We start from the raw sequence: 23,189 nt of genomic DNA on the forward strand, positions 1-23,189 counted from the left end.
ACAAAGGTCACCAAAATTCCCAGGCAGAAACAATCCAACAGGTTTCAGTTTCAATCCAACAAGCCTTAAAAAGTATTCAGTAAATGAAGGCCTGGGAAAAGCTTTCAGTAATTTCAGTTAATCTTTCAGCAGTGATTGTGTTACTCACATGGGAACATGACAAAGCTGTGAATGTGCAGGAAAAGAATGAAAAATGTTTTATAGGATGAGTGTCTGGCCTGATTTAGGATATATTAGAGGATGAGGAGATTTGGAGAGGGACAAATCGGCCGATTTCTGGGATTCAAGTGAGTAAGTGCTGCCTCTCTCATTAGAGGGCGCTACTTTGTCTTAGTCAAAAGGGCGCTCTCCACGGAATGTGAGTCATTTTGCTCAGTGGTTATGGCATTTAGTAGCATTTTAATCAGTAATTGCTCAGCATAACTTAGTCAGCTTTGATAAGGTCAAAGTTTTTTTATTGCTTTATTCTACCATGTCATCAGGGAAGAAAATTCTCAGGACCTGAAGGCCCTGCTTCACAAATATAAGGACGCAAAGAAAGGAGAATTTATATATTTTTTTCATTTCTTTGGATTTTATTTTAAAAAGTTCAGTTTTATTTAAGAAGCAGGGCTTTTAGTGGAACAGTCTGAGAGAAATACCTTACTGAAGAATACATCAGCAAATCTCCCATCCAGAATTTGAACTCACAACCTCCGATTTAGAATTCAGAGCCCTAACCAATCCCTCAAACCTAAACATAGCCAGACCTGGTCTATATTTCACATGCATTGGCCAGATATTTCCTTTTACATAAGAAGAAACTAAATGCATCTCATTTGCCTTGTAATCTCCGAGGTCAAGACCCTGATGCATACAGAGCCAGGATGCATACACACTCCTGTGATCCAAACTGGAGATCACTGGGTGACAGATCATTTTAAACATTGTGTAATCTATCTCAACATACAGTCTAATCACAATTCTGGTGTGGGAGAACACTGAACAACAGGAAATGTACAAAGACATTTTCTAGCATCAAAATCAGATGATTACACAAAAACTCCTTCATTATGGTCTACCACCAAAAGATACAGAACAAAGCTTACTGTGTAATACCAAAAGTGAGCTGTTTGCATACATGCAACACAGATTCCAGTAATTCAAGGATGTTGTTTCCATTTGTACTGGGGCCCAGAGCTTTTTAAACTCCCCTCTTATGTCAGGAAGTGGACTTTGGAGCCTCTCATTGACTCACCATGGGCAGGTCCTCCAGCTTCTCGAACTGGGGGCTCCTGGAGCTCACAGCCTTCGCCACGACAACCACCAGCACCAAGACGACCACTATGAAGAAGATGCACAGCACGGCCACCAGCCCAGGGCTCCTGCCAATGTCCTTGACAGGCTGGTGATGAATCCCTAGTCATCGAACCACATGCACATTTACAGCACGGGAGGGAAAGGGTTATACAGCAGAGAATCTAAAGGAATGGCATGATCCATGAAATAAACCTCATAACCGGCCTTCATTATTCTGCTTCAGACTCTTAAACCTGTCAGTACAGGCTTACAGTTCTTCAGGAAATGTAATACAATTCCATTTGATCCATGATGCCTTGCAGTTGCCTCTAAAGTGATAGGCACTGTTCTCTATGCATTTATCCTCCACATTAGACCAAGGTTACTAATTCAAAATAACAGTTTGCACAACTTATCATCACAACCACATAGGAAACCGTAGCCAAGTCACTGCACTAAGCAAGCAGGGTGAAACTAAATCTATGAGCTACGTGTTCTATAAAGTGTCAAATAGCACTTTGTCAATAACACTGTAGTGTTTTCTGAACCTGACAGGTGCAAAACTGAATCACTATCAAGTTGCCATGTGCTTAATAGATTTCTATTTAACTAGCAGGGGTCTCCATCCCTGGTTCTGGGGAGTTCCAATGATCTGTTTTGTAAAAGTTTCCAGGACTGGTGTTGCAGACTCCTGACGTGGAGAATACTGTATGCAGTAGAACACTTCCAATGTCCACCACTAGGGGGCGAAAGATGTTTATACAGTGCATACGTTGCTCTTTATCAGAACCTTGTCTCAACTATCTGGGCTCTAGGTTTGGGTGCAGAGAGGGTGTCTTGGCCCAGAATCAATCTTGAAAGGCACAGGAAGCCAATGGCGTCAGCTGCTATCTCACCTTGCAGTGTGCACACACAAACATGGGCCTATAGGTACAGACTGTTTAGGACAGACAAGCAGAACACATTTTGGATGTTTCTGACTAGGGAATAAACTTCATTTCTACAAACAAAACTGAAACAAATAAAAGCACACCAAGATCAGCAGTTTTTTCCCCCATGCGTACCTGTACGCGTGACGGTTTCGTTGGCAGTTTTAGAGGAAGCCCCAGTCGAGAAAATTGTTTTAGGGGTCTTTGTAGTCGCGACGGACGTGTTGGTTATGCCTGTGCTGTTCAGGGGCGAGGTACTGGAGATTGTCCTGGCGTGACTGGTATTGGGTTCAGAGCTGGTAGTCAAATTCAGGCTGGAGGTCCTGCTAGTCTCGGTCTTTGCTGTAGATGGCAGTAGAGAGGTCCCTTTGGAAGCAGGGGTTCCTGTACTGCTTGAGGTGGACTCTCTTGAAATACTGGGGGAATGAGGCGAGCTGGTGGCTGTGGAGGTTAAGGTTGTTTTCACCCCTGAAGCAGTGGAGGTGATGGAGGACTCACGAGGACGGGTTGTCAGCGTGGTCTTCACTGAGGCCGAGGAGGTGGCTGAGCTAGGGTTCGTGTTCTTGGCCGTAGTCGAGGTGCTTGTTGTCGTTATGTTGGCTCCTGCAACAAGATGGAATGCAAGATCAGATGTCTCCTTCTTAAGCTACTGCACGCTTTTTGGTCTGTCCGTTTTCAAAACCTGGGTACAGTCAATTCTGTGGCGATATTTTTAAATGTACAAAATTCATCTTAATGAATAACTGCTTCTCATGAAGCTGTATTTCAGACGAAGAAAAGAGGTGAAACCAGGATTCGGTAACCAGGACCTTGAATGGTACGGTCAGTTGTTTGTACTATTAGCACTCCCTCTAGTGGCTGATAATGATAGTCAAAAAAGTTTTTTTAACCTGCGAACACGGACAAATTAAATCAATCAAAGTGTATTTATCAAATGCACAACAATACAGCGTGCAGCAGTAAATGTCGGGGGGGGCTACTGATTAAAGATTCCCTTTCATGTTGTACTGCGGATATTAGACGCCCTGCGATAAACCACACCCGATATTAATCCGAACAGTCCGTACAAAGGATGACAACATAGCCTATTATTAACAGAAGTGTAACACCACCCCTAAACGTGGTTGATGATAAAAAAAGATGCATTTGGCTTTGGAATTCTGAACTGTCAAGATGTTATGATGAGATTGCGTACAATGGTTTAATTGACAGGATAAGATCACTTCTTTCAGGCTCGTGAAACGCGGGGAAACCTGTCTGAATCTTTATCTATTGGGATATCTCGCTCTCCACCTAGCGTTCAAACTCCTCAAATATAAGTTAAGCGAAAGAGACAATCTGGTTTTAGAGCAGTTCATACCCCTTCCCCGGTGAAATGCATGTTTGTTACCTTAAAATGTATCGTTCAGCATTCTCTGCGCCGCATTGATGTCTATAGATTCTTATTTCTTTCGGACAGATGTCGTACTAATTTTACACCTGTTCTGAGAACGTCTGGTCATGCGGAGTTAAACTGAAGCGTGCGGCTTTTGGTGCATCTCGGTCAACCCACGCTCAAGACTTTATGTTTTTGTAGATATCGGCGAGGTATAGGGGTTTCTGAACATGTCGGAGCAAAACGAAAGAAAGGAGACTGATTTGGGACATCTGAACAAACAGTTAAAAAAAGAACCTCCGTTGATTTCTACAGCGCACATTTGCATATGTATCCCGATGCGTTGGCACGCGTCTTAATGGTGTGCCATTGTCCTAAACAAACTTAAGTACATGTTCACCCTCACAAATCACCCACACGATATAATAAGCAGATGGAGAAGCGAGGGAGTGGGAGATGTTTGGGAAAGGTCCCTCTTCCTTTTGTTTTAACAGTTAAAAACTGAAAAACGTAACAATTACAAACGCCTCGGCATCGTTTAATACTCATCCCCGCACCTGGATGTGAAGTACGGGTCTGTTCGGTTAATGATACTAGCGGTACAGTACTCGTATTAAGTAGTAAAAGCACTGGCACTCGTACTAGTGATGCTGTTTGTAGTTACAGCAATAGTTCTACATCAAAACTGCTGATGAGCAGCTTCCACGTTTCCCACATATATTTAAAACTATATCAGAAACAACAACGTTATGCGTTGCAGCCACAAACAAGAAACAGATGATTAACAAATCGACAATATGCAGCTACATTACAATATTATAGGACGTACAGATAGATAACATATTCTATCGTGGTCTTTTTTTTTTATAAACGTAGACCTTAACAACAATTAAGCCCGACGACCAGGAAGCAACTGAGAAACCGCTTAAAACACCTCTCTGAAAAATTCGCCTGCCTGCCCACGGACGTATTTATCGCTTTTCAGCTCGCCAACACCTCCGAACCTCGTACCCCATACCCGGTATCCTCAAGACTGCTCCCGCACTGCGGGCTTACCTGGGGAAACCGCCAACGCGAAAAGCGCTGACCAAAACACCACCGTGAGCGCCGCCTCTGCCATATTGCCCAGTGCGAAAGTTTGTGCAAACTTTCCGAGATAACACTGAGCAAATACCTCTAGCAGGCACAGGTCTCACATCCTTGAACGCAGGATGTAATTTAAAAATGGGCGTGTCTTTTTTCTTCTTTTCATACCTTGGCAATGACCACAACCGGTGCGGGCAGGGCTTTGTTTGAGTAAGGAGATCTATTTAACTTTGCGTGACGATATTAGTTTTTTTTTTAGAGTATGGACGCGGCCTTTTCTCATGCAAATGGATCCCACACTACTGACTATTGGCGACTATACGTGAGCTCACACGAACGGCACATTTCCCGATCAAAGAGTCTCATCACCTGTGCACCTGAAGTCCCGGAAAATCATCACTTTCACTCTCTTCACACACGTACCGCTCGACTCCTTAGCGGGAAAGGACACTTTACATTTCTATATCCTGGACACGCGTCAGGAGCAATTTCATTTGCATTCTCGCATCCTAGTTTTTAAACTAGTGGATCGCACTGACTGCCAGAGTCTCTCTCACTCTCTGCAAGTCGTTACGTAAACCGCGCAGAAATGGTCTTAGAGTTAGAAACATTCAACAGGAGATTCTTGGAACGGATGTTTAAAAAGAACATAAACTGTATTACAACAAAACATACAGTTCTCGCAAACACTACAATTGCAGCATAATTCAAAAATTAAAAGAAAGGCTCAGATATCACAAACCTAGAAAATATTACCGAATCTGACTTGTACTGTATCTTTGAGAACCTTTGTGGATGTGGTAGTTTCTGGTTAGTTCTATGGAAGCTTAGCAGTTCTGTGCCACTGAGAAGGTTTTATCTGGCAATGACAAAGCGTGTGGGAATATAATACACTACATGTAGACACTGCAATATCAACCTGCATCGCTAGAGGGCATTACAAGTCAGTTTACAGTGAATATTTGCTTGATTTCAGTATAACTCATCTAACAGGGACTATTTGCTTTCCTTAGCAAATTATGAGCCCTGACACTACATTTAATGCCCAACCGCAATGTTCTTTGAATCAGAGAAGGCAAAACTATATATGCAGAATTAAAATAAATTGGTTATAGATGCAGCGTGAGTCCAAATACAAAATATTTAAAAGCTAAAAAGGAAACAGAATTGTCCTCTTTTTGAATACGTTTTTGTCATGTGAGCGTCACAGTCTGAGAAGAACTTCCCGTGTGGGCATCTGTGTGGTTTAGGAGTCAGTCTCTGCCTGAGAAAACTGTTACGTGTTTATAAGTTATAAAAGCAAACCTCAGTAAATCAAAATTCTCTTCCTCCCCCCACCCCCTTAGCAGAACAATACAGGGAGAGACAATAGGGGAATGTTATTGTTGAAGTGTCCTTCGGAATTGCATTCTTCCTGAAGGTCTTGGTTAAGCATTTAATCGCTGCCATTGCAATAACGACACATCACTTCCAGGTTTCTGTAACGCTTTACATACAGGAGAAGGAACACTCCATTCAACACTGACGTGCAGAACAGACCTACCTGGGCACGACTGCAGAGCCCTTCCAGTTGACTTAGGTTAAAAAACTTTAACGAGGCCAGAGAGGAACTGAGGCACGACATCCCTTCTCCTTTGACAAGTGCCTTAGCATTAAATGAGCAATTACGTTACCTCCTGCACCACGATGTTGAGGGCCAGAGAGAAGAGCGCCACCTGCTGGAACCGCAACCCTACTAACAGAAGCATTTGTGACCTGTGTCCTTGCTTGTCTTTGGAGATCTGGTGAAATCAGGCTTCAAGGCATTAACGCCAGTGTCTATTCCTCATGGAGAACACCAAGCATATCTGGTCTTGGCAGTGTATTAAATCCAAGGTTGGGACTTTAACAAACCAATCATGTCATGATACTTAAAAAAAAACGATTTGCTACATTTTCCCTTACTGCCCAGAACCAAAACAACCAAACCACCCATTCCGATAATGACTGTTATAACACAAGGAATTGTGCTACCATGGGACTGGCATCGTTTCAAGCACCTGGGGAAAAATACAGGTTTGAATGTTTCTGTTAATATCCAAAATGCAAGGATCTATCTGCATCTATGAGACCAAGAAAACTAAGGCGATTGAAACATTATTTCTGAGGTGTGATGTTTTAGACAGCACTATATCTCCACAGAAAAATCAAGCTCCCTCAAAGTTTCAAACTAGTAAGAAGTAATTTTCATTGTTCTAATGGAAACGTCTGTGAATTAATCCCCCAAATTAAGAACCTTTCAAACCTTTGTGAATGATACAGTGTAACAGATACTTGCTGTGACATTTTACTAGGATACCGTTCTTCATCCCTGGTCAAATTGATATTTTTATGAATAGAAAAACTCCTTTCTAAAAACTGCACATAACATTTATTCTAATTATAAATGAATGACATTGATTTTTGGGACCATGCCTGAAAATTGGCTCAAGGCAAGATCTCTAATCAAGAAAGAGCTTTTCTCCTTCCTCATTGCAGAAGTCAAACCCCAGCCTTCTGGGTCAGTTTTCAAGCAGCTAAGTAGTGAATCCAATCCCACTAAACTAGATCAATGTGTCATTGAATAATAAAAAAAAGATTTTGTTGAACGAGGCCTTGACATACCACTTACTAGAATGTTTTTACAGGAACGTTCCAAAGTAAAGGATGTTGTGCGAAAGATTTATGAGCAAGACCATGGAGCTCTGAGCAACAGGTACAACCAGAAAGACTAGTCAGAGAACTTTGTAAGGAACTCAAAAACAAAAATTAAGATTGTTCTGGGATTGCCTGTGATTCTTATCAGACTTCATGAATTCAAGAGTCAGTAGCTTATCTTTGCAAAAGCCTGGAAAGGGCTGCAATTTAAGTGTGATCAGTGTAGGGTGTATTTTCAACCAATACCCTTTCAGATTATGAGGGTTATCTGTTTTACCTTTTGCTCTATCAATCCTTAATGTACATGTTGAAAGCCCATGTAATACAATCGCATTGCACAATAGTAGAACATTCTTCAAGTCATAGTGCAGATTCAGTTGGATTTTACAGCTCCATAAAAATTAATTTCCAATATACCCATTCATTTCCAACTGCACTGCATTCAGTCTATGGATGAACACAGGCCCAGAGAGGGCTAGAAAAATCACTACTCCAGACACATTACATAACTTATGTAGCAAATTTTATTTGTTTACACTTTTTTGGACTCGGTATCCAAGTAGAAATATATATATGTGGAATGTGAAAGAAACTTCAGTGCAACATAAATATTCTTTTTTTAAAAAAAAAAGCTCATAATGAACCAATAACCGCTTCACATTCGCGAAGTAAAACAACAATCAAAATAAAGATGCTGTACAAGTCAACTTTGTAGAAAATATACATACAGGTCGTCTGTTCGCAAGTGCTTGTAAACATTTAAGGCTTTTATACACGTGAAGGACATGCACCTGATGAGACCCCGCTGGTTCCCAGCTTTCACCAAGTTTGTCACGGACATGCAAAACGGCTGGTTTAGAGTTCCTCTAGTTCAATAAGGCTGTCTTTATTTTTTTTTAAAGACAAAAAAAGAGACAGCTACGGAACGGAGCCCCTTTGGCAAGAAGGCAAGTCTTATTTTTAGAATGATTTAGATTGATACATTTTCTGCTAAAAAGCATTGTAAACCGTATTCTTGTTACATTTAGGCATGATAGTGTGTCACTCAATAGTGTCCTTAAGAGGGGGGGGGGGTCTTAAGTTCAGAGCCATGGTACTTTTCCGAGATATAGATGTGTTTAATCGGTAAGTTTTCAAAGTCAAAAGTTCAGAGCTTATACAGACCGGGAGGCAAAGGGAGCGAGTCCCTTCCTCTATCTAATACGCTTGGACTTGATGTGGCAGTAGCTGGCAGCCGCGGTTGACGTGGTTCAGGACCTTCTGTTTGAGCTGGGCGACCTGCTCCCTCAGCAGGCTGGCCGTGGAGGCAAGTTCAGTGTTTTGATTCTTCAGGGACTTCACTTTGTCCTCCAGCCGCGAAATCCTCTCCAGTTTCCGCTTTCGGCACTTGGACGCGGCGATGCGGTTGCGCAGCTTCTTCCTCTCCGCCTTGATGCGCTCCTGCGTGTCCATGTCGATGGGCGACAGCGGCGGACTGTCGCCGAAGCTCTGCACGTCGGGCACGGTCTGCGGCTCGTCCTTCAGCGCCTGTAACCGCGTGTGCGACGGCTGCTGGCCCAGGTGAGCCGGCGGGGGAGGGAAGGGTACAGTGTCTGTGGAGTAGTTGACGGTGGTCCCCATTGCTCCGCTTGCGTAACTGCTCAGGTTAGTGTAGACCGGAAGGTCCGTGTGCATTGTGGCTGGGGTGGCGTTGGTGCCGGTGCCGGTGCCGGTGCCGGTGCCGAGACTGTTCGTCTGGACACACGCCCCGGACAGCTGGTTCTGCTTGTGCAGGTCTTCCAGAGCCTTGACGAAGCCCTCGGCGAACTCCTGCTCCTCGCTCACCGATTTCGGGTACAGGAACTGGGAGGTGGGGGTGGTGGTGACCATGCCGTTGGACTGGATGATCAGGCGCTCCAGCTCCGGTGACGCCAGCTTCAGGAGCCCGAGGTCGGGCGAGTTGAGGATGCCATCGGAGTCTCTCAGCTGCTGCTTCAAGTTGGCGTTGGGGTCGCTGAGGTTCAAGCTCATGTCCGTCTTCATCATGTTGTTGTAAGAGTAGGCGCTCGCGATTCCTCCAGTAGATCTCAACACATCATCATGATAGAAGGGTGTTTCCATCATCCCCCTTCACATACGCAGGGGAAAACGGAGTTTGCAGCCTAGCAAGACTGGAAACACTTTATTCTGTCAACAGTCAGTGTAAAGAAAAAAAAAATCGCTATAGAATTGCGCCCAAACTGTTTTGTTTTTGGCAGGGGTTTCCTGCCGCACCGCAAACTTGAAGTTCAGTCTCTCGTCGTTGCTAAAACTGTTGGACCGGCTGCAGCAAATAACAGTTCCGGCAACGCAACGATTTCCTGTTCCTTCCTAATCTTCTGGTCGATCACCTTTGACGGCTGACGTAAACAAGGGCATACGGTCTCATTTTCAGTCACAAAACTCCAAAAACGCACGCTGGAAAGAGAGAGAGGGTAAGACGGTTAGCGCCAGCAGACACCACACACTTCTGAGCGCAACACGAGCTGGAGTGAGGTCTGTGCGGAGCAGGCGCAACCTTTTCTATCCTCCTAAATTCCATTATGTCATTTCAGAGCCTTGAGATTGGACAGAAATGACGTTTTCTTCCTGTTTCATTTGCATAAAGGGCCGAGCTCTCGCCCATTGCTATGGAGAGAATGGGTAAACTGCAAACAGTGCAGTGCATTGTGGTTTGATGTCATTAGTCAACCCAGGGTCGGAGAAGACGGAGGGAGTTTGGGAGGACGGCCAGACAGGGAGACGAGGGAGGAGGGAGGGAACACGTGGTGTTTTCATAATGGGAATTCATATCGCCATATCCAACGTCAGGTTTATTTATAGGCGCATTAAAGGGAGTGCCTACCGAGTGTTTTTTTTTGTTTCTCTCCTCCAGACTGACGCATTTCGAGTCGCAGCTAAAGCTAAAGTCGCAGCTCTTTTTTTTTTTGGAGCAGAGAAAAAAAACACGGGGAAAAATGTGAAGAAAAAGGCAGGCTCACCAGAACACAGCAAGCATCCTTCCTGCTGCCATAACTGCGATTCCATTTGTTACATTTAATTAAAGACGGTTCCTTTTCAACCCAAACCAGGACGCTTTTAGCGGTATGGGAATTCTTGGATGTTTCGTAATACAAGCTGCTCAAAGGCACTTGTTTCAATGTCAGATCCCTTGGATGGCCCTGATTGTATTTATATTGTTTTCCCAATGTCAGATGTAAAACTAGGTGTTCCCAGTATACTGTCACATTATCACCCTTCTTTACTGAGAGATGTTTCACCAGTTAGAACCTAGACTGTATCTCTGAAGAAAGTTTAACAAAGGTCACAGCACAGAATTGTCACCTACTTTCAGAACAGAGAGATTTGAACGACACCTCCTGTAGGATGACTTTAAAGCTCTTGACCACAATACAGGTACAGTTTCCATTTGCATAAAACATGATTCTAAACTACTGAAGGAATTGTATTTTGTCTCCTTTACTCAGCTTACATATGAAATTCTCTCTCTTTTACACAATAACACATCCAAAACAATTCCGAACTATTCATCAGGTCTGATCTGAGGAACAGCCCACACGTACTGCTCCAAACTTTTATTAAGAGAAGTCTGAGCCGCCCTAAAAATGAAACTGTGGGACATCGAAGGTTGGCAAGTTCCTTCAGTTCTTGCCCGTGAGATTGTTTTCCATGTAATTCTACCCATTGTCTTAAAATCCAGATAAAAAAACAGTCTCCTTCCAAGGAAAGCTTGGCACACCAATCCCCACAGCAGTATAACAACGAGCACAAAAGGAGGGCATTTGAAGAAAACTCCACCTCACCGAATGTGCACTGCCCTTTTTTCAGAATCCACCCGTTCTGAGGGAAGGTTCAGCCCCTTGGGTGCTGCTGGATCTGTCTTCCAGAAGAGGAGTTAAACTGAAACATATGATAAAGACACAGTGATTCTTTATTCATAACTGCTGACTCCAGTTTTAGACTATACAAACAAATGTAATCTGTCCCCATTTGCATTTAATTTAAATTAACAACTGTTTCTGCGTCATTCCTCTTTTTCAGCGGCTCCTAAGTGTTTCAGGTGAGAGTGTTCAGAGGTGGACACATTTTCCCCTGGGGTGGCTGATTTTTCATTTATCATCATTGCTTTGGGGGGGGGGGATTGGTTTGTAGAGAACTTTGAGTTTTTGTTGTAACGAAAAATACTGAACGAGTGTAGGTCACACAGGCCCACTGCAGGTGGATTTTGTAGGGGAATTTCAATGCAAATCCCATCTGTTTCAGTTGAAAGAATTTGTGGCTTCTAAAGAGAGCGGAGCTTAAATGGCTCTGCATGCAGTAATTGAGATTTTTTTTTTAAAAGAGAGATGATTTCCCATTCATTGCTCGTATAAATCACAGATCCCCAGGTGCCTGTGAACGATGATGGCTTTCCGTAACACTGTGCTTAGCAGAGCATTAGGACTTACAGTTCAGAAACTCCACAATTAGAGTAACTGAGAGTGGTCAGGGATTTTCTTTCTCTCTCTGTGAGCTCAACGAAAAAAGGGGAACTGTTATTTTTTGTATCACTTAAACTTCCCTATTCACTTGACAACGTACTGAAACTAATGGAGTTTCCACATTTCAGATGTGGCTGAGTTTCACAGACAACCCTCTAACTGAAACAAGTGTGAAGCCTACAAGACAAAAGTCCTAAAAGAGGCCTCCCCCTAACGTGCCTACAGTTGAAGTGGGCCATTCGCATGAGCGTGACTTCACTGACCGCTGACCAATCAAGGATCACGAGGACAGAGGAGATAGATGTTCAAGATAGCCACAAGAAGCAAAGATTCTGTCATGTGAATTTTGTTTACTGGGAGGAGAGGGATGTTTGCCAAGTAATGCAGAGTGTTCAAGGAATTTGGTAAATAACTATTCAATTCCACACCACCTCATTCACAAACATTACATTACAGTTCAAAAGTAAATCTGTCACGTTCACTTAAGTAATATATCTGGATGTGAATACATCAATATTGCACTGTACCGACAGAAATACTTCATACAAGATTGGGGTTCCGGTTTTAGCATTTGACAACAGTATCAGGTTGTGTGCATTGTTTGCAAAATGCATCTGTTTGCACTTTTCCAAGAAATGGCTTCAAACCGTCTTCCCAAATCCCTTACTGAAGACTGCCCTAATGTCTAAAAGTTCTGGAAACTGCCTGGCTCAAGCCCAGCCCCCAAAGTCTTGCTATAATTTGTGGTTCTGTGTCTTGTGACCAACAGTGCTTGGGCTGCACTTTTATCAAAAACCATACTTGTTAGGAACTGTCTTCCTTCTGCTTTCTAGAGAGCAATGTAATTGTGAGTTGTTTTTTTCAGGATAGCAGTTTTGTTTCATATGGAGCCGTCTAATGACATAGGAGCACACAGGAGTGACAAATCGTGGAAAATCAGTCATTTTTTCCATCAAAAACTCTTACACCGTAACATGCTGTTTTGGGCATCAAAGACCACTGAAAAAACCTGTATCTACCTGCAAAAGCTCACTCTTTGCTGCTCTCCAGGCCAGCTGAATACAGATCAGGAAGCATTGAAATGAAATTGAAATACAGGCACACCTCCTAGAGCATGTGACATGACACTTACCTTCTCAGCTAAATTATAAAACCTAGAAAGTTGCAGGTACGTTTAGGTTTGTTTTTTCTCATTGTTTAATTGCATGTTTTCCTGTTATTATTGTTCATACTGTATCCATTAAACACATTAAAACATTAAAGCATCATGCTTGTCCATTCTTCCCTCATTAGAAAACGACACAATCAGCTGTCAGCTTAAGATGAAAGACGCAAGATCACAGTTTTTAGGTATCAAATGTATGTCACCCGTTACATGTAAGCCCTGAGATCAATAAATAAAAAGTTAAAAACATATTGGGCTATAGATGAGATAAATATGAACATTTCCAGATTCTAATTTAAAAGTAGATGTAATTTTTTTTCAATATATAAAATTAGCTATTTGTTTTCCATTTTCATTAAGTACCATTTTGTCTGGCAGGAAAATGAAGCAAATACGCCCGCACCTTCACTTTTCAGAGAAGTAAACATAAGTTTTGTTTTAATATAGTGCTTCCCGTAGTTGCTGTACAATAAAACGATTTAAACAAAATCATGCATCACAAAATGTGAGTGCTGCTTGAATAAATACAGATCTCAAGCTTTTTTAAAAGCATAGTGGAAAATGATACGAGAAGAGAAAATGCGCTCTGTGCGCGTCTTATGTGTGAATTACAAACGCACGACAAAGGAAAACTCCCCATTAGCACTGAGCACAGACTGCAGGCAGAATGGCGAGGGTTGAGCGTGGGCGTGCGCGTCACAGGTAGCCCGGCTCCTCAAGGCGTAGTGGGGGCGCCGGCGCTTCGCTCGGTCTGTGATGTCAGAACAGCGGGCTGCCTTCTGTGGCTTTCGGCGGAGGAAGTAGAAAGTGCAAAATTTCACTGCCGATCGAAACAGGCCTCGGGCAGGAAAAAAAATCAATGCGCGGAGCTGCGCGCTTTGGGGGAGGGACGCATCTGCTGTTGTCGTGTGGAAAACTGGATTATTTCGTTAACCTGTATCTGCTTGTTTACAGCTGTGGGCAGAATTCTACCAACTGCACGCTGGTTTATCACAAAGCGCCTCATACTTCATTACCAATGATGATAACCGAAGTGAACTAGGCCGGGTCTGCTGATTTATGTTTTTTACGCTCCTCCTATTCCGTCATTTGATTTTTTTTCCCCCGGTAATCTTGCAATAGCTGAAAAAATGCGGGCTGGGCATGTAGGCTGGCTTGGTCAGAGGTAGGCAACATCGGGTCTTCACTGTGCTAGCGTCGAGTTTCAATTCAGCTAGAACTTTAACGACTTAATTGCCAATTAATTCCCTAATTACCCCGTGCTGCTGACAAGGCCACTAAAAAGACGCAGGGATCACCAGGAACAAAGAGAGCAGTGTGGAATAGCAGCCAGGACTGTGACCTGGAGGGGTTGTGGGTTCAGATCCCAGGAGGGTCACAGCTGATGTGACCTTGAGCAAGGGCAAGACCTTTCCTCTGATTGCTCCAGCAAATGCCCTGTAGTATGCAAGTGTATTCTCTCTTTGCCATTATAGCAAATGAGAGTTTGTTCTTCACTGCATTTTATGATTAAATAAAGGATTAAAAAATAGAATGGAAGGGGTATGCTAAGCCCCCTTTAACAGGGCTGGGACTCTCAATGATTCAGAGCTGTCTACCAAGTATTAAAGTATGTCATATACACGCTGTAGATAAAGTGCTCTGTACCTGACAAAGTGAACCCAGTGTAAAGTGTTCTAGACTGAAGTGAGTCACACAGGAAAATCTTTTTTTTCGGGGTGGGGACTTCTCAAATTTGCTTGGTATTTGGCAAGAATGTCAGCAGAGAATTGCTGATGAAATAGCTTTGTGGCAGGGCTACACATTGTTCCTTGTTACAAATAAAAGCACAGGGACAAAACAGGCGGACACTTTGCTAATGTCAATCAGAGCTGAACTGTCAGGACTCCCTGGGTCTCCTAATGTCTCTGATGTATAAATAAATCCGACAATTCCTGTTTTTTAAAAACAAATTTAAACATTCACTTTTTTTTCATCAGCCATTGCTATATGATCCATCCACCCACTTTCTAACTGCTTCTACCAATTCAGGGTCGCAGTCAAAGGGTACAAGGCAGGGTACCCCCTGGACAGGATGCCAGTCCATCACAGGGCACACACACACACTCACGCCAGGGCCTGATTTCCCAGAAACCAATTCAACTATCAGTCTGTCTTTGGACAATGGGAGAAAACTGGAGCACCTGAAGGAGAACATACAAACTCCACACAGACAGCACCCCTTGTCTAGAATTGAACCCAGGGCCCCAGCACTGCGAGGCAGCAATGCTGGCCACCATGCTACACCTTGCTATACGATATGATTGATAATCTCTTCTACATGTTTGATAATACTGCAACGCGATCAGTTGTTTTTTTGTTAACTAGTTCTGCTTAAAAACCACAGTTAAGGTACCAGAGATTTGTTAGTAGTGTTGGACATGTTGTTGCAACGTTTGATATTACATAAGTGAAAAATTGCACAAAATTATATTTCTGTTGAAAGGGAGTGAAAAATACTAGTTCCTGGTTGCGCATGTGTCATAAACGTTTCACCACATTCTGTTGAGAGATGTGGTGTACATTATGTTGGTTTTTTTAAATGCACAAGTAAATGGTGCTATATTTACATGTGGCATGGCCTCTAAATACCAGTCAAGAGTTATTCAAATGATGTGTCTTGTCTGTGCTGGGAAATTGTAAAATGTTATCAGACACACGGGCATGGTAACGTATAAGGGAATCTCCCACTCAATCTTCATATTTTCAAAACATAAGATGTTTTGCTTTATGTATAACCATTCTATTAGTCACACTTGCTCTGGAGTCTCTCTGGAGTTCTGTGCAAAGAGCATTCACATCTCCCATAGTAGTGCCAGCTGGGCAGGAGACACAGTGACATTGCTACTTTAAAGCTCCAGGTCCCTAAATTTGCTATGGCCTTCAGCACCCACCTAAGTGGAGTTTGTGGGTTTTCTCCACATGGGTTTTCAGTGGGTGCCCCAGTTTCTTCCTATCTAGCCTGGGACACGCAGGTTAAGTTGGACTGGCCACTCTGTTGATCCCAGGTGCCTGTGGTAATGCCAATTCCAGACATTGGTCATATTTCAAATGCATGAAGCAGTACACGCTACCGAACTGGCAGGGCCGAATCTCAGTTCACAAGATCTCGCCACACACTCAGGATACTCGTCACAAATCATCAAGTACGTCGCTGTTGGTATTTTTGCAGTTTCCATGGCGATCTGTCTCCTGGAAGCAAGGCTCATTCTGTGATGCAGTTCATTAACTGACGTCCCTGCAGTGCGTGGTGACTTCGCTGTAGTCGGGGGTGTAGAAATGACAGCCGAAGACATGGCACCCCTCTCGACACTCCTCAGCTCACTCTGGTGGACGTTTGGCACATACTGTACATCTCAGAATGTGGTTAATACCTACCTTACCTTACCTTACTTTACCAGGCACAGACATAAGAGCTTCTGACACCTGAAAAATGTTGAAATGACACAATAACACATGAATCCAAAAACACTCAGAATACAGAATACAGAAATGTTTTTTGAGCGATTCCCACCTCACCTGATTTTATTTAACATTGTAAAACATCCTCATTGAGGAAGTAGTTCAATTAGTGAGCTGCGTCAGCATGCGCAGGCTGCAAAGGTACAAGTAAAGGTTTATTCCATACTGAAAAGAGAAGAAAAGAGACACAACATTTCGGCTGTGGAGCCTTCTTCCGGTGTCAAGACTCTTAGACTCTTACAAGCAACTCAGAAACACAATATAAGCGAGTCTGTTGCTCACTCCATGCATTTCATATCATCCTTCTTTTTGGGCTAATGGGAAAGTTTACAATCCTGAGCTTGGTCATGTGTTGGATTGCAGAGTGATAATCCAACACATGGAGAAAAAGGAGACAGACAAGAGCTAGTTCTGCCCTTCTGCCTGCCCTTGGTTTCGGAAAGGATGCGTTTCCAGTACTTTATGACCCAGAAATGATGAAAAGCAAAACAAGATCGGGATTCGTGCTTCACGGCCAGCGTGCTGGGGTGTAGCTGGATGATAGTTGTGCAACCCTTGGCACTGCGCACTGTGCACCTCTGGAGTGGGAAATATACCGTCCCCTGTCAGATCCCAGAGGACCAGCGGGGCTTTGTGTGCTGTAACAGTTTCCGAACGCCGGCGCAGTTCTGAATGGAACGCACAGGGGTGGGGGAGGGGAGGGGAGGCTGCCAGCAGTCCTGAGGAAGTAAACAAGAGCGCGCTTCACTAAACCACAATGTCTCCTAGTCCCTCATGTTGCTTCTTGGTGGGAGTGGGCTTAGACTACAAACCTTGTGAGGAACAGCCCTAAAAATGTCATAAATCTGTCTGGTTTTCACTTGTGGGGCAAAGGCTTGTGGTGAAGCATTTTCCTTTTTTTCAGATGTAGTGGTATTTTGTCGTTTTAATGCCCCCTGACTACTCCTGTCCCCCTTTTCTTTCTCCTCCTATATGCTGACCTGTCACTGTAACCATTTACTTTCGCTGTGTTTGCTTCAATCCTCAGGTCCATTTTGCTTCGGTTTATTATATTTCTTTTATACTGGAGGCCAGCAATTTAGTTGTTATTCTAAAGCTGACTTCACAAGTTGAACGGAAGAAGGTTGAATTACGGGGGAATCATGCTCCTCGTCTAGGACATTCAGAGATTGCCTGACATCAATATTTTGTGTCTCCACCTCTCAGGAATCTCTCAGCTGCAGAAACTTTAAGTTCGTCCACGCTGATTGCTGTCTGAAAACGACGCTGGCTCTGCAGTCTCGTCTCGACACTGTCATAGTCACCCTCAAAATGATTGGGAGGCTGATGTTAGAATGATCACATCCACAAAGCAGTTCTCTGCTCCCCCCATTCCTTTCATTAATGGTATGAAATAGTAAAGAGTTTCTTACCATCTGCGAAGGCTTCGCACTGCTGTGAAGTGGCAAGTGTTCCTTCACACTACTCTCCTGCTAAAGATGTGATTTACACATTCTTCGATGTCCAGTGCAATAGAATCTCTGTGAATGTGGAGGACCAAAATCCATTTAGCTTTCCTTGGCAGAACATATCATTACAAACACGTTTTACATGTCCATTATTTCGCTTGAAGTTCCTTGGTGAAAGTCATGTTGTTCGGACTTTCGAAAACCTTCAATGGCGTGACGCCATGCGTTAAATCTATTCCCACATGGATTCTGTCTTTGTAGAAACTTTTATTATTTAAACTGTATTATTTTACACAACAAACCAAGTGAATATTGATTTCCTAGCACTCAGCTTACTACAAAGCCGAGGACAAAATGTAATAGTTATTTAGCACTGTGCCCACTCCTACAGAAATCCCCCAAATGTATTTGCCCCTGCTGTAAGAATAATGATCAATGCCTTCAGCAGGAGCACACACAAACACACAGAGCTGGCGCATAAGAACAATTCCTGAGGTTACGTTCCTCCAAGACACCATGGGGTGTCAGAAGGCAGGAACACTGGCATCTTGCCTGATGTGCAAGATCTGCCAAAGTCCAAAGCTCTGGACCTGGATCAGTCCCGGGGGAATTGCTACATTCAGTGCTGCAATACAAGCAAATACCTCGTGGGCTCTTGGTCAGAGAACCAGCCCAAATCAGAGCGAAGCACTCCACAGGACTTTGTAACCAACTCCAGTGAGCAATAATTTCCTAAAGGAGAACCACTGGAATCTGGTGTTTTTAAACCTAGACATCAATAGTGCTTCCTTGCAGAGGGCATATCATAAGTGTGCAGCGTGCTCTTTACAAAAGGGTTTAAAACATGAGGAAATAAATGTAGGTTATGAACATTGATACATGCAAGTGTACAAGAGGATGAATGCACATCTTTTGCAAAAAAACATAAAAACCTTACCAGCACTGCACAGAAACACATTAGGCATGACAAAAAGATATATATGACTGACAGATACATTCAGTGATAAATGCAGTTTTATAGTTATAGCCCTATATCTCTGTAAATGGTTTGTGTAGACCACAAGGAGTTAGATGCTCCTGTTTTCCAATGAGAGCTGTAGTTTTTTTTTCATCTTTGTAAGATCACAGTATATTAAGTTAACAGTTATGCTAATAATAGCCACCTTCTTATTTGCAAGACGAGCTGTTTGGCTCCCATGACGCAGTTTCAAAGTGTAGGTGAGTTTCCAGCTCTTGCAGAGAGGGGAATCCCTACTATATAGAGAAAGAGCCAGAGGTTTCACCTGAGAGATACAAACGCTTTCACCACACTGAGGGGGCGTGACACTTCTCACACATTCGCAAACCACATGGAGCTCGCAAGGCCTTTCATTCTATTTTAGTTTCTTCGTTTTTGGTTTGTAGCGGCCGGGGAACAGGCTCCGGCCATAATGTGCTTCACTCTGCTTCTGTTTCACCAATCAGAGAACAGGACCAGAAGTAAGCAAGTAAGAAACGTGACAAAATAAGAAGAGGCCACTTGACCCTTGTTTCTCACGGTATTGTGGATCCATACTGTAGCTCATGTCATATTGTTTCTTAAGTGATCCCAGCAAACAGAGTACAGCACTGATCTCCATAATTCCCTCAGCTCCATCCTGTCAACTCACTCCTGCCTCCAGCTCGGATATTGTGTTATAGCATGTGACGGACATTTATATGTGAGAGTCTGTGGTCTCATCTGGTCAAGCTGGGATGCACACGAGGATTGGGTTGTACAGCAGTTCCAGTTATTGGCAGTTCTGGGATGCATCATGCTTTTCCGGCTGCTCGTAGACCTCTTTCATAGTTTGCAACCTGTGCAAACGATGCACGTTGTGAGTGTTTCTCTCCGGCGCAGTGCGTGGCCAGGAGGCCTCGGAGGCCGTGCGGGTTCTCGCTGAAAACATCTTCGAAGAAGTTTCCGCTCGCTCAAGACACTCCAGCAGCTGCCTCCCACTCCTCCACCCGGAGGCTCGCTGCTTTCGCCACAGGGCCCCGAAAAATAATCAAAATTTCCAGGCCGCAGGGAGAAGGCGGAAACATGCAAATTCAGGCAATCATGAAAAGAAAACAAACAAAAAAAAACGGAAGAAAATGACCAGAAAAACAATGTTAACCGTAAGCTCGGAGATGTCACTCTGAGGAAACATCTCTCGAAACGCCTACAGTGCTGTCATGGTCCAAAAAAAGCCTAGTTATGAAAATCAAGATGCTCAGTGCTTTTTTTTTTGTGAATGACGATTGTCTGAAAAAATCCTTCAACACACACCCATGCCAGGGCTTTCATAGTGCCGGTGTGTCACAGACAATGGTGTCCAGTAGCACCAACATCTACTGAGCCCTCCCGGCAAAGCAACAGGGGCCACGTGCAATAATCACAAGCTGATCTGAGCCTGGCTGGGAGTGTGTGGCATCGCCTGACTTTTTTGTGAATGGAAAAGCTTTCATTCAGAAAACTGTCTGCCATTCTTTGATCCTAACCTCAATGGTTGTTGGAATCCCTTTAGGGTGGCTGTTGAGACCGCTGATATCTGCATGTGCTGCGCATCTGTTCTGTCTGATGTCAAAGAAAATGACATGCGGCACCATTCTCAGTTCTGCGATCGGCAGCCTTAGCGATCGGGAATCGGATTCCACCAGTTTGACACGTTTTTGACATACACACACGCATAAACACACATCGCCTCAGAGCTTCTGCACATTCAAAGTGGAATGTCAGTAAGTGCTGAGTGACTCACAATGAATAACAAACAACATGCTTAACTAGAGGCCATCACTAATTTCCACCAAGTTCAGCCTGTCACGTGTGTACTGATGCAGTGAGGCAAACTTCATCAGCGGTGATATGTTTCACGGCAACGTCACACACGTCCAGCAGTCAGCAACACTTTTGTTCGGTCTGGAGTGGGAAGCTGGGCGGTAACTAACTGTATAAAGACAGAAATATATGTAAAAACCTCCCCCCGATTGGAAAGCAGTTTGCTTGTCGCGTGTTGCTAACGTCGCCCGGCGTAAATGTAGCGTGAGACGGCTGACGTCGATTACAGAAACTCGCACAGAAAGTCAGAACTGAAAGACTGTGGGGGCACTGTTGGAAAGGCCTCCTTTTTCTTCAGCCCATACGCAAACACTTTCTGATGGTGGAGTCCTGCACACCAGCTTCTGTCTAGTAAACGTTAAAGGAACATTAGGTTCATTAAGAACATAGGGGAGATATTTTTATTTACGCACTTGTTATTCATATTTCTTCAACAAAACTTCTTGTGTCGTGTGGTTGTTTTGCAGAGTCTTCTGCATCTACTGTTATTTCCCCAGGCTGCAAAATATCCATCCTTCCATTTTTGAACTTCAGGATCTCAGGGGAGCCAGCACCTACCTCGGCAAGCAGCGGGCGCAAGGCGGGCTACACCCTGGACAGGACGCCAGTCCAGCGCAGGGCACACACAGACACAGACACACACTCGCACCAGCGTGTCTCTGGACTGTGGGAGGAAGCTAGAGCACCGGGAGGAAACCCACGCGAACACAGGGAGAACATGCAAACTCCACACAGACAGCGCCCCATGTCTAGAATTGAACCCAGAGCCCCAATGCTGGAAGACAGCAACCCTAAACCCATTGTGCTGCCTTCTTTAAAACATATTTTTTCCAAAAAGTGTGGATATATATCACTGTTCAAAGTTAAAGCACCATTTCAACTTGGGAGGAAGTAGGCGGGAGAGGCAGTTCAGTGTTTTGCATGGTGTTGGTCCCATCAAATACATCTTGGTTAGGATGCAAGAACAATCTCTGGTTCCCACTACACTACGGCACTGCAGAATAAGCATGCTGCGACTCTGAAATGCTTCCCCCTTGCACTTCCTAGCGAAAAGCCCTGAAAACTGCCCTGCTGAAGCTCTTTAATTTGCACATGGCCTGCATGCCAGACCACCATCCCGCAGAAACAGAAACAGATGATTCGTCTGGATAACGCACAAGAGCAAGAAATAAAACAATCGGAAAATGTCAATGACAGGGTTCTTAGAAGCAATTCAGCAGTTTGACATTCAGAAGTCCCTTTTTTTATTCCCTTTGACAGAAGTCAGCAAGGACACATGACAGCAAGGACACAACTTCACTATTGTACCTCACCTCCCAAATTAGGTCACCTAAGAGCAACACCTGCTTGCCCACAATATTTCTTCTTGTTTCTGGTACATAAAATTAAATACTGCTAAGGCATATCAAGAAGAGAAGTGACAGTCATGTCACAAAAAAATACTTTTTCAGGTGAAGGCATCCTTACTTATTTAATGGCTTTTATGGTTTTCTTGCAACAAAACTTGAAGAGACAGAAGACCTGACCTGCAGACAGGGTGACGCCAACCATGCTGGATTTCAAACTGTGGTTGGACGCATTGCTTGTCGCACCAAAAATATCTGCTAAATTCCCGGTAGCTCTTATATGAACACAGCTGGAGTGCGGTGCACATCACTGACCATTTCCTCACACAACAATCTTGTAAGAAGAACGAGAAAATAGAAAAACAGCCGAAAACAGCAATTAATGTCACAGTGCGTCAGCCCTGCTGTTAGCAAAGGCCATTTATCCTCTTAGGACAGCCTGAAAGACAACACAACGAGTGTGAAAAAAAGATCAATTAAAGCCCATTTATAAAGGGAGGGGGGCAATTTGTGCAGTATCCGGGCTGAAATGGTAATGCGATTCTATAAATATGCCAGAGGTGGTGTAAGTTGGTGCCTGGCAGTAAAAATAGTCGAGTTTCCCAGGAGAAGTGATGACGTCCATCGGCAAGGCTGCTTTGGCAGCAGAGAACAGAATGGGCATCATCCGTCTCCATAGCAACACTGACATGATATGACGCAGGAGCAGGTGAATTGCAAAGGGGGGGGGGGTGTACACTGGAGAGATGCTGTGTGGGTGCACAAGTCGAAGGAAAGAGAAGAGAAAGGACTCTGCCTAACAGTCAAGACACCCTTGTGTTCAGCCTCTGTGGTGTAACAGCTAGATGAGAAAGGCAGTCGCACACAGAGAAAAACATCCAGCGAAAAGCACTGATTTTGTGTCACAGATTCCTTTAATCTCCTGTGTACAGTACATATGGTCTGACATACACGTGGCAGACATCTACACTATAAAATATCCCTTGGCTACACCTGGATTTGTACACAGGAAAAAGTCATAAAGGTCAGATTATGTAAACCAGCAGA

The 23,189-nt window shown here is 43.8% G+C and overlaps 1 protein-coding gene across 1 annotated transcript; it reads right to left on the minus strand.

Annotated features, from left to right (window-relative positions):
* Nucleotides 1–7,850: 7,850 nt before the first annotated feature.
* Nucleotides 7,851–9,872, minus strand: jund (JunD proto-oncogene, AP-1 transcription factor subunit). Its single transcript, XM_006639800.3, has one exon. The coding sequence runs from the start codon at nt 9,445–9,447 to the stop codon at nt 8,542–8,544; it is 906 nt and encodes a 301-aa protein (XP_006639863.2). The 5' UTR covers nt 9,448–9,872; the 3' UTR covers nt 7,851–8,541.
* Between the last annotated feature and the right edge of the window lie 13,317 nt (nt 9,873–23,189).

Source organism: Lepisosteus oculatus, chromosome 29 (genome assembly GCF_040954835.1).
Source record: "Lepisosteus oculatus isolate fLepOcu1 chromosome 29, fLepOcu1.hap2, whole genome shotgun sequence".
NCBI lineage: Eukaryota > Metazoa > Chordata > Actinopteri > Semionotiformes > Lepisosteidae > Lepisosteus > Lepisosteus oculatus.

Bases quoted from the DNA above. Each gene is read 5' to 3' on its own strand.
- jund (XM_006639800.3), bottom strand. From the start codon at position 9,447: ATGATGGAAACACCCTTCTATCATGATGATGTGTTGAGATCTACTGGA.